The 11,550-nt window shown below is 46.3% G+C and overlaps 1 protein-coding gene across 5 annotated transcripts; it reads left to right on the top strand.

Moving 5' to 3' along the window:
* Window positions 1–3,552: 3,552 nt before the first annotated feature.
* On the top strand, window positions 3,553–11,113 carry Eaf6 (chromatin modification-related protein EAF6/MEAF6). Of its 5 annotated transcripts, none has more exons than XM_037227250.1 (5): window positions 3,553–3,635; window positions 8,532–8,624; window positions 9,167–9,370; window positions 10,557–10,593; window positions 10,906–11,113. In XM_037227250.1, exons 2-5 carry the CDS (start codon window positions 8,553–8,555, stop codon window positions 11,061–11,063), a joined length of 471 nt encoding a protein of 156 aa, XP_037083145.1. In that variant the 5' UTR covers window positions 3,553–3,635; window positions 8,532–8,552; the 3' UTR covers window positions 11,064–11,113. The 5 variants fall into 5 exon arrangements, with proteins under 5 accessions (XP_037083145.1, XP_037083144.1, XP_037083147.1 ...); XM_037227249.1 differs by lacking the exon at window positions 3,553–3,635 and adding an exon at window positions 3,690–3,776; XM_037227252.1 differs by lacking the exon at window positions 3,553–3,635 and adding an exon at window positions 3,751–3,864.
* The last annotated feature ends 437 nt before the right edge of the window (window positions 11,114–11,550 follow it).

Raw genomic sequence — 11,550 nt, 5'->3', positions numbered from 1 at the left:
TATCCCTCACACGTTTGCCTGTGCAGACAAGTTCAAAAGGATATCTTGCTCAAGTGCCTCCGTCTACATCAGCTGCATCCAGCTCCTCTTTTGCCATTTACGTACCTGTATTGTGCAAACTGCTTCATCATATGTCATCTGAACTGCCCAATTATTTCAGATCTAAACCGTGACCTAAGCATGAAATCGGAATGCAAGATAGAAGTTTAAAGCTTCGAGTAGCTATCGAAATATAATTGTTCCCGGTTTCAATTGCACTTTTTACGCTTCCATACAGCGACAAAAAAGCCAAGCTGCTAGTTGCTACGCAGTATCCTCAGGTGAGAAACCGACAAAAGTCCGCTTTATGCATCTTTGCATGCATAACACATTGCATTCCCAGCCCACAGCCTTCGGAATAAGTATTGGAAGTCTCTCTTTTAGCCCCCCCCCCCCCCCCCTCTTCATGTCGGCTGAACAGATGACAATCTCTCCACTAATGCTGACATGGAGAGCACGAGAAACTAGTCAAGGTGATACGATGGAGAAACTTGGCCAGTCTAGCTCGCAAACGCACAGCACAACTCAAAACACGCACAGGACAGGGATAAAACACAAGAACGAAGCTGTCTGGAGATCTGAGACGCTCACCAGGAACACACTCAGCGAAAGAGGCCGCCCGCCTGGATGTGCGAAACAGCCCCCACAAGCGGCGAGGTGGGCTGGTGGCGGCATGCAGCCTGGGGCACCTGACCCGCTCACCTGGGGCGCCGAGAACGGGTGGCCGGGACGGAGGCCGGGCACCTCGGCCGCGTGCTGCTGCTGCTGCTGCTGCTGGTAGTGCAGCGGCGCCGGCTGGCCATAGCCGGGGTAGTGCTGCAGCATGCGTGGCGGGTAGCCGGCCGACGCGTAGCGGGGCGGCTGACCGGCCTGCGGGCGCGCCTCCAGCTTAGCCAGGACGGGCAATACACGCTATCGCATGGAGCAAACGTGCGCAGAATGTACACATGTGGCAGATGTACACAACTTATGGCATTTCAAACCCCACCTGCTTCACTTAAGCACTAATGGATCTACACTGACCCACCAAGAGGCTTTGCCATGACTCCAAGACCATGTTAAGCCCCAAAGTTTTCTGGTAGTGTGTCACCTCTTGACCCAAATACAGATCTGACACTGAGGACCTGAAAGCAGAATATTGGTGAACTGGCCAGCACAGATGCTGACAATACTTTGGTACTGTAAAGGTATTCCTTAGCATCTTCTGTACAGACAACTGTGTGGACATCATCAACAGACATCCACCCACAGCTCAATGGCCTTACATAATGGTGAGAGATTTTCCCCAATCTGTTCCATGTGACACTCCCAAATTGGTCATCAGTGAACACCGCACTGCTTAGCAGTCAAATGCAAAAAGCACCATGTCACTACACTGATTCATGTCATAGTGGGACATTGTTTACAGAAGCAATCCTGTTCATGAACTACTGTGCATCAAAGAAGGACCACTTCAATAAAGATGGCCAGCCCAAGCAGAGGATGCAGTGAGAGATCACCGAGGCCATGAATGATATATGGCTCTTCTCATGATTGGTGTATGAGATGCTTTAGTTGTCCTTACTTCTCAGATGTCATCAGGGAAAACAGAGTGTTCCACATTCATATGGGGTGCCGAGCTGAAAAATCACCTTGAAGACCATTTCATGCCATTCACAACCTTGTCCTTAAGCCCCTTTTGTTTCTGAGTTAAGAGGACATTAAGGTAGGAAAGGTATATTGGGGAGAGTATTTTGGTCACCTTGGCATTCATGTCACAAAACACCACTCAAATCCTGACATTCCATAAGTCATGCAGTGATCAGATTTCCACATACAACAGGCAGCAATAGGCTCTCAATCAATGTTGTGCAAAGCATGATGATGTAATCAGTGACACAATGAGGAGTATGTTTACTAGACAGAGTATTGTGCTGTTTAGAGCAGTCTTTTCCACTTTGTTTTCACTTCCTTTCTTTTTCTTTTTTTCTTTTTTTTTCTTTCACTTTCACTTTCCACTTCCACTTTCTTATCTCTTCAAATGTAAAATACTATCTTTAGTAGATTGAATGGGGATAAATCCTCCCTCCTGTCTATGCCAACAATGATATGAGTATTCAGTTCTTAAAGATCCTGATCATCATGTATGCATGTTTGTGCATAAGTGATGGCACTTCTACCCACTAACATGCATGCTATAGCTACGATATGTCCTGCCTTAAACACGACAAATGGTGACAAATGGTTTACTTTGGTCCCCCACATTTTGTAGAGTGCTTGGTAAGCAGAAATATTGTATTTACGCAACGGCAACACCGAGACGGCGCTGGGGAGTCCAGGCGGTGCGGTGCGCGCGGCGTTCGGGGGCCCGCCATCGAAGTTATTGAAATTTGAAGGTAGGAGCATGATTCTACCCGTTTTGAGATTATTTACGATATGTCCTGCCTTAAACACGACGAATGGTGCACAATGATTTTTTCTAACATTAGGTAGGAAAGTACACCCTGACTATTATTATACCAAAATCATAGCCAATAATCTGGTGATAGCATGCAGTTCAAAGAATATGGCTAAAACAACAAATATTTAGATACATTCTTGCCAACTTAGCTAACTAAACAAAAGGATCCTTTGATATGCAAATAGCAAACTGAACCTAGACCAGATTATGCCTTCCATTAGTGATGGAAAAATTATTATCTGAGCTTTAGGGTGCACAGCCTACATTGGTCACATGACAGAACATCCTGAACTGCAACATCATGTGCCATTGCATGGAAGCACAACATTCAAAACACCCACATACATGATGAGCTAACCAAGGAGCATACTCACCATGCCCAAGTTTCGTGCAGGCTGAGGTTGGGAATTTGAGATATCTGCAACAGCTTTTGAAGCAGCAAAGCTCTGAATTGATGATCCATTTGCAGCCTTGCCATTTCCATTTGCAAAAACTCCCACTAGCTGCTCTTTTTCACCAGCAGGATGTGAGTTGGTATGCACTTGAGGCGAAAGGTCGGTTTCAGCCCGTGTTGCAGACATATTGACGACGCGCCACGTCGTTTCATAAAGGTCTCTAAGGCGCACCTTCACGAGTCACCGCGGATCACTAACAACTCACCAATCTATCATACACGCTTTTAAAAAATCAGCTTCGCAAAAGAGGACGCAAACCGCCCTTAGTTTCCACCTCAAAACCACCCCAGCGTCCAATCCCACCCCACGACATTGCTATTTCGATTTCGCCTCAAAATCTTAGCATTTCGCATAACGCTGAGTTCGTCACAACGGTTACCTAGCGCATGGTTCGCCGCAATTTTTCAGCACTAGGCACCTAAATGCTCAAGAAAAGTTTTTTGTTTCGGTTCAAAGAAATCTTAATTGAGAAGACCCTATGAATAATTTTAATTATTCTCTGTGTTATCAGACAATTTTGTGCCTATGGGTAAGAAAAAGCGGAATCTCTTAATTAGACCTGTTCGAATTCTTCCCCTAGACCCTCTATAGCGTCAAAATGCCGCACTCTTTGCGCATGGTTTGTACCGGCAGCCAATCACCTGACACATTTTAGGTCTGTGCTATCAGGCCACCGTAATTCGGAAGCATAGCACCACACAGTAGGTATTTTCAAACAGTCCGTTCCAGCACTATTGATAGCTGAATATGATCATGAGTCCTGCAGCCGTTGCACCATTTCGTGTATTTGCGGGTGGGATTATGTGGGCTGCTGCGCAGTCGATGTTGGGCTAATGGGCAAGGTACATATTGGATTGATCAAATATAAACGAATGGTACATGAAGTATAAACACTGGACATGGCCAGCATATGGTGGCAACAATCTTAGGGCATGTACATTGTAAATACAAGTACTTTGTGTGATGCAAAGCCTCCACCAATTTCAGCTTATGGAGAGTTTATTGTCAAAGGGATGATCCTGCAAAGGTTGTTTCAGTTAAAGGTAGATCAAAAACAATGCATGCAAATTTGAAAATTTGAACACCTTGTTCTGGCTTGAGTTTGTTGCACATGAGCTCAAGGTTCAACAGTGATACATAGGTGTCTGTAATCAGTAGACTTTCAGGTAGAGTAACTCCTCAAGGTAGAGTGAGATGTCACACCAGGAATTTCTGTCTGTTTTTCATCAACCTGTTCCAATTGTTATGTTTAGCATCAAATCCTACTTAACAAGATCATGGACATCTGCCATGTTTCACAAGACTGGCCAGGGCATTGGAAATGCTACAGTTGGTTTCCCTATGCATATTGTGTACTATATGATGTACAAAGTGTTGATGGTATGCATGTGTGCATGTATCATGCAGAGCAGTGCTTGTAATGGAAATTGAATATCACTAGTCATTGCATTTTTGGAGTGCTTACCATTTAGACACTGTAGTTGATGCAACTCTAAAACCCCAATCATTATTGTCACAATGGATCAGAGGATTGCAAGGACCACAAGCCCTGTGATATGTGGGGTAGATATGGCACACATAGGTACATCATGTTTATGATCAAAGCACAGCTATTTAACAGCAGAGTTTTCAGGTAATGCTTTGGTATGTGTCTACCACCAAATCAATAACTGATGGTTCAAGAGAAAAGATAATACTTTGGTGGTTCATGAGGCCGTACAAAAACAGGTGCCCAAGGGTGAAATAGGAGAACCATTAACTGTGGTAACAAAGGGTGTGATAGTCCCTAATGGTTGCAAAGGCTTAACAAAATCATGTAGACATCAGAGCTAGGCACATCACAACCAATTTTCTCAGGGAGTGAGTAAAAATTGCAATCGTTCCAAAATTCTGTGGATTTGGACAGTCTTGCAAAATCACCCTGTACCCAGAAATAGCTTTAGACCTGACTGGAGGGTGTAGATAGTGCAGTGCTTAAGATGTCTGTGTTAACCACCACCTGTCTGGGAAACCAGAGGTACCAGGTGTGATTCCCTAGGTGTATGCCATTGGTGATAGAGACAGATGATGACAGGTGATGACATATAGCCTCAGCAGCAGAGCATGTCACTAAGTTCTATTGATGATAATACTTAACTTAACTTGGTGCTTGATACTTGACATACCCCACATTGGCCCATTGGCCCTTACTTTGTCTACATCTCTACCCATTGCTGGCAACACTGCAGTCATCTGCATATTTCTGTGGTGTTTCTTTGATCAACCCATCTATGTCTCCACCCTGCTGGTTTTTCTCAGAGGATTAGGACTATGACTACTGTCTTATTTCTGTGATGTATGTACACTGCTGTTGGTTGCCTGTACTCCAGGGGCCTTGACACAACATTATCAGATCTTAAAACCAGCCATGTATAGCCAATTGGGGTTAAATATGAGTTTTGAGGATCTTAAAGTTGTGCTCCTTTGCAGCTGGCTTCTTCTTCAGAAATAGCCATCTAGTTGTCAGCCAGGAGATGTTGCTACTGTAGGGGCCTGGGAACATGCATTATCACTACCATCTAAAAAGACACTCATTTACCTGCATGGTGGCCTGGTAGTCCTCACACCTGGATGGACTGAGCTCTTCCTTGGGTTGCCAGATGTGCTGACTGACCCGGCCCACAGGCATTAGTGATGCATATTTCAGACAGCTGAGGCAGTCCATGGCCTGCATCGCTGGCATATAGCATTGTCATATACTAAAATATTAACCTTGGTCCCAGACAGGATTTATGTCCTTTAATGCAGGGTACTGAGATCTTTGATATTTTGACAAGATATTGCACCCTTTTTTAACAAATTATTTGTAGAAGAATGGAAAGTGCCTGTCCAACAGGTCATAGATCTCTGATATGTGTATTTTTGTTTGATCTAATGGGATGTGTATATATATATATATATATATATATATATATACTGCTGTTGCTGTCTGGTATCTAAATGTACCTCTGGTATAATCTAAATGGTAACATATATATACTACTGTATACTGCTGTATATATATATATATATATATATATATATATATATATATATATATATATATATATATATATGTAAATATATATATGTGTATATATGAATGTGACCACATCATGTATATATGTGTATCCACAACATACATTATCACATACACTATGATTGTTTAACACACTTACATAAAGTGACAAAAAATACCAGCAAATATGAAGTCATGTTATTTAGTGCTGGACATTTCTTAGATATATTATGTAAAGACTAAGATTCTCAACTGAAGTGCAGAATGTTCCATGCCCAAGAAGGAAGTCAAAACTAGAGTGTCATGTATAGCCGAATGTCCTCATATGAGAAGGGTTTAGGTTTTGGGAAACACTTTCCCATCTGGATAGATTTACCCAAATGTGTCTGAATGCGATTGACCAAAGCCCGAAGTATGGAACCTACGTAAGATGACCCACACGAGGCCCGAGAACATCACAACTGATAAAAACATTGTCATTTCAAAGCCAGTCCAGGGTAGAGGTGTGCTTCTAGGTTTGGATTTTGGTCGTGCGTAGAAAAGATGACAACGATAGTGACTGGCGTTTCAAAGTTAACGGACGGTCGCGATCCCGTGCTCGAAGCCGTACGTTACGTAGAAGATGGAATTAATTGGTTTTGTCAAATATAGAATCAATGGGTTTTATCCGAATGTAAATCTCAAGGTATCTAAACAGATCTAACACACGCATCTGGTGCCCTCTAGAAGCTCCCACGGTATTCTGCATGGTTTGCTGAAAATTCACAAGGGCCTCCTCGCTCTTCGATCTAGTTTCTGTGCTTGTGGTGCTCCGGCCTAAAGCGTTGTTAACTTGATAGTTCCTGTACTTTGCCCTTTCTAAAAAATATGAGCACTTAAAGAATCCACTGGAATTTGCGGAGTAAGTCGCAGGAGCACAAGTAGGTGGTGGTAATCTGGATGGTGGATGGTGGTAATGGTAGATGTTGGTAGATGGTGATGGTGGTAAGATGATTATCTCTTCATGGCCAGCTTCGATGTAGTCGTTGTCTTCGCCAGCATTCCCTTGCAAGAGATGATCAAAATTTGTGTGAGTCTCGTTTTAGACAGCCACTTGGGTGATAGGACAACAGTTAAATTTTACAGTTATCTCCTTGTGCTTGTTGTGATGGATCCTTCCTTCTTCTTCATTGGCATGTTTTGTAGGTGGAAGGAATGAGTGGATAGGGGTCTGCGTTTGGGCCTATGTTCGCCCATATTTTTATGCGTCATTATGGAAAGCTCTGGCTTAGTTTATGTACAGCCAGTCCCTCCTGTACTTTGCTGTTGGCATGTTGAAGAATGTTTTCTTCCCTTTAAGAAAAGTTCTCACGCATCTTTATCCCTTCGATATTTAACCCATTAGCATTCAAACACCATATTTCCCTTGACCCCTTCCCTTTTAACTTTTTAACCTTTGACGTCGGACCTGTGACATTACGAAAGGTAGTTTGTTTTACCGCACTTTGGCGCAGGTTATGAAGACCCCAAACATTGAGTTGATCAGCCTCTTATGAAAATGCCATCCATTTTAAGATCCTATGATTATTTTGGTGGATTGCCTCTTAATAAGTTGCTTGCTCAAACAGAATCAACGACCCAAATGTTGCCAATCAACTGTTGTGTACGAGTTTTGTTGTGCCTCGTATGGGGCATCTTGCCTGGGTTTCAGTGTTCGCAAATGGCGGTCGCATTCAGCAGCGTTTGTCGAATTATATATGCACGGGAACATTTCTTGCAAAACCTGATCCTACAAGTATCTTAGGCAAGACATATACCGTGCCTGATTTGGGAATATTAGTCTTGATGTTTAAAAAAAAAAACGTCGTATGCTAAACATGGTTTCATCCTATTCATTGGATATTGTCATAATAGGAGATGTGTGTAACTTCGAAGGTGGATTGTGTGTCATTGCTTGTGCTAGTGTGACATTTTCATTTTGTTTGTGTAGTTTGCATGCCCCTGTGCACGTGTGCACAGGCACCCAGAATGCTTGTCGTCTGTTGTTTGGCAGGCATCGTATAAGAGACTGGGTTTCTGTGCAGTCTTGTTGGATCCATTTTTCGAGTTTCATGTTCAGCAACGTGTAATACGATACAAATAAGAGTGCTGCAATTACAGCATTGTGGATACTTTAAGGAAATTCGAAGCCAACAAAATGAGCCATGGTTTTATACCAACCTGACATGTGCATATTGCGGATCTTTTAGAAGAATAATACTCGCGATGTTCGGAGTTCTTTGCGAGACTTTTGCACAGCAATTATGCAATATTTTGCGATACGCAATAGACAATGGAGTTAAATCATATTTGGTAAAACGGGCGCAGTCGCCTCTTTATACGTGATCTATGTACGCGACCCAAATTTGGCCCAGTCCCAGTGGCTCTGTCCCGACTTACGCAGCTTTATATACCTTCCATTGGCCTCGCGTTAGCAATGCACCCTTAAAGGCAAATCATGTGTGCGTGCTCAGACTCCAATATTAAGTTGCCACCTATTTGGTGTTCTTTGGTTGGGTGTTAACTGCTTCTGTTTTCTCAGGTCACACAGCACTTCTAGAAGATGTCGAACAGAGGAGGCTCGGATCCGAGGGCTGAGTTAGCGGAGCTGGTTAAAAAGAGAGCCGATATTTCGGTAAGCAGTGACGTGGTTATGAAAGCTTTCTGAATGCACCATAATTTGTTTTGCATTATTGCTTTAATGGAACAGTCTCTGAATCTCTGAAGTACGGAAGGCCCAGTGCAGCACATCCATTCGATTCCTGTTGAGCTGCTTTTAATGCCAGGTGTGTCTGCCATAGCAGTCCACCTGTCCGACTTCCAAGAGCGTTTGGACTTGCCCATTGCAACCAATGCTTCAGTGACCTTTATGTGCATTGTGTTTGTCCAACAGTGGATGAACATAACTTCAGCATGACCCACTGTTGGGTTCCACGTTACATGTGGTAAATAGATTGAGCACCACCACAGTTCAGGTCCAGATCCAGTACAAACCATTTCACATTATAGCATTCCTGGGTAAACTGGCACTACTGCACTTCATTGATCCAGTCCACTCCAAAGCAAACACTGGCATCATGCGCACGTGCTCGCCTACTACGGGCAGCACGCACACTACGCGCGCACCACAGGGTGGGCAGATCCCTGCCACGGCTAACCCTGCATTCCACCACGCAGGAGACATTGGCTAATCTGGAGAGGCAGATCTACCTGTTCGAGGGTAGCTACCTGGAGGACACACAGCTGTATGGCAACATCATCCGCGGCTGGGACCGCTACCTCTCCGTCAACAAGAACAGTACCAGCAAGCAGGACAAACGCAACAGGAAGTTCAAGGATGCTGAGCGCCTGTTCTCCAAATCATCCATCACGTCGATCGCGGTCAGTGGATGGCAGGGAGTTCTGACATGACATCGGTGGGATTACTTGCAAGCGGAGGGCGCGTCACAAATTTATCTTTTCGTGAGAGTTGTTATGGTGATAACTTTGTGAATAAGGTAAATTTTGCGACTTATCTCCAGGAGTAGTCGAATATCTCCTCGTGTGTGACAGTCGGTGTCCTTGTCATGGGGGTGGCGTGATCGGTGCAGATTCTCGCGAACTGTTTTGTGCTGCATTGTCAAGCATGCCTTTCCGGTTGATAGACGGTCCCCACAGAAGGCACGCATGAAGCGTAACCTCGCTTCACCCGAGTTAATGGATCATACACATGGTGTGTTTCGAGATAGCTCGAGTGCTGGCTGTAGATCACGTCTTAACGCGGCTAACGAGCCATTCGTTTATCTTGTTTTGCTGTTGCCTGCCGAGCCTACAGAAGCGACGAGTGGCCACTCCTTCACGCTATGAATGGTGGCGAAAAAAGACACGAGGCTGGCGATGATCAAGTTGCCTTATTACCATATGACAGCAACATTGAATTAAATCTAAGCATAGTGGCGCTCGATTTTATCAAATAGTTTTTCTACGTCAACATTCACAAGTTACGCAGGAGTGTGCATAGTGTACTCATTGACAACAATCACCGCTTGGCGTCGCTAGCGTCGCAGGGCGCACCTTTGGTGGCATCGTGTTTGATAGGAACGCTTTTACTGAGGCCTCCACCAACATAGTGGTGTTCTACTGCAATGGCAAGATGGTTTCGCCAACTTTTAACGTGACTGTTGACACGTCCCAGTGACCAATGACCCCGACGCTTTTCTGTCTGCTTGTTTTCTCCGTGGTATGAGATGGTCCATTAAGTCGCGGACAGTTAGCTCCATACGAATGCCACGGCAGATGTTCTCGCCAGGGTTGTCGGACTCTGTAACTGCAACTGTGGTGTTTGCCACAACCTCTGCTTGACTGATGCTGAACGTTTCACGTTTCCACTAATTCGTAAATACTTGTTCCGTGTTAAATTTTGCACCTTGTTTTGTCAACCATTGCTGACCGCCTTTCGACGCAAGATTCGGGAATGGTTCCCGGGTTCAGCCTGTGGCACCACCACCGTTCTTTTCATGTGTTAGCTCGGTCCTGTCACCGCCCGTTGCCAGGCGGCGAACGTGTGTGACGTTGGTGCTGTTTCCAGGCGGTGAACGGCAGTGTGGAGCACAGCCACCACTCCTGTGAGTATGACGCAAAGCACCGAATCCGATGTGCAGCGCCATCTGCCCCAACATCGGTCACCGTATTATTCCTCAGGCTGGCGGTTTGTGACTTGTTTCGTTTGGCTGCCTGATTTGCACAGCTTCTATCACATGCCAGTGACTTCATGCTATATGGTTGATCATCATACCCAAATGGTGTTGACTCTAGTTCGCCAGCTAAATGAGTCTCGGGTTGGTATGCCGGCTGTTTTTCTCACCCTCCCGTCTCCATCCCTGCTCTGAGAGCCTCCCCGCGCATGCGCGTCTGACGGCCGTGCCGCCGTCTCGCAGACCGTGGCACCGACACCGACTCGCAGGGCAACCACAGCGGCTCCGAGGAGGTGAACGGCTCCGTGGACGGCGTCAGCGACCTCAGCGAGCGCGACCTCTTCCGCGCCAAGAAGAACCGGCTCAAAAAAGTCAGCAAGAAGGTGGCGCGCCACCGGTGAGCATGCGCGCGCGGCCGGCGGCGCTGGCACCTTCGGCTGGCGGCGCTGGCGCCTGCGGCCGGCGGCCGGGTCAAGTCGCTGGAGAGGCCGGCGGCACCTGCCGCGCGGCCCAGATAGCGCTGGCACCTGCGGCTGGCGGCGCTGGTACCTGCGGCCGGCGGCGCTGGTACCTGCGGCTGGCGGCGCTGGCACCTGCGGCCAGCGGCGCTGCGCCTGCGGCTGGCGGCCGGGCCGTGCCGCTGGAGAGGCCGACGGCGCCGGTTCTGAGTCAGAGCTGATGGCTGAGGACGGCGGCTGACGTGGTAACGGGCACCACTGCGGCGTGATGCGCGTTGCGCGAGTGCAGGCACCGCAGCCTGAGAGTGAGTAGTGATGCACCGGCTCAGCATGCGCGCGGTGCTGGTCGCGGACGGCCCGCGCTCGCCGACCCGATTTGAATGGAGCGTCCATGGAGTCGTAAGAGTTCACTACGGCCGCGTGTCGTGTG

The sequence above is a fragment of the Pollicipes pollicipes genome, unplaced genomic scaffold, assembly GCF_011947565.3.
Source record: "Pollicipes pollicipes isolate AB1234 unplaced genomic scaffold, Ppol_2.1 Scaffold_5724;HRSCAF=6776_pilon_pilon_pilon, whole genome shotgun sequence".
Taxonomy (NCBI): Eukaryota; Metazoa; Arthropoda; class Thecostraca; order Pollicipedomorpha; family Pollicipedidae; genus Pollicipes; species Pollicipes pollicipes.
This window is presented reverse-complemented; position numbering and strand designations above follow the sequence as displayed.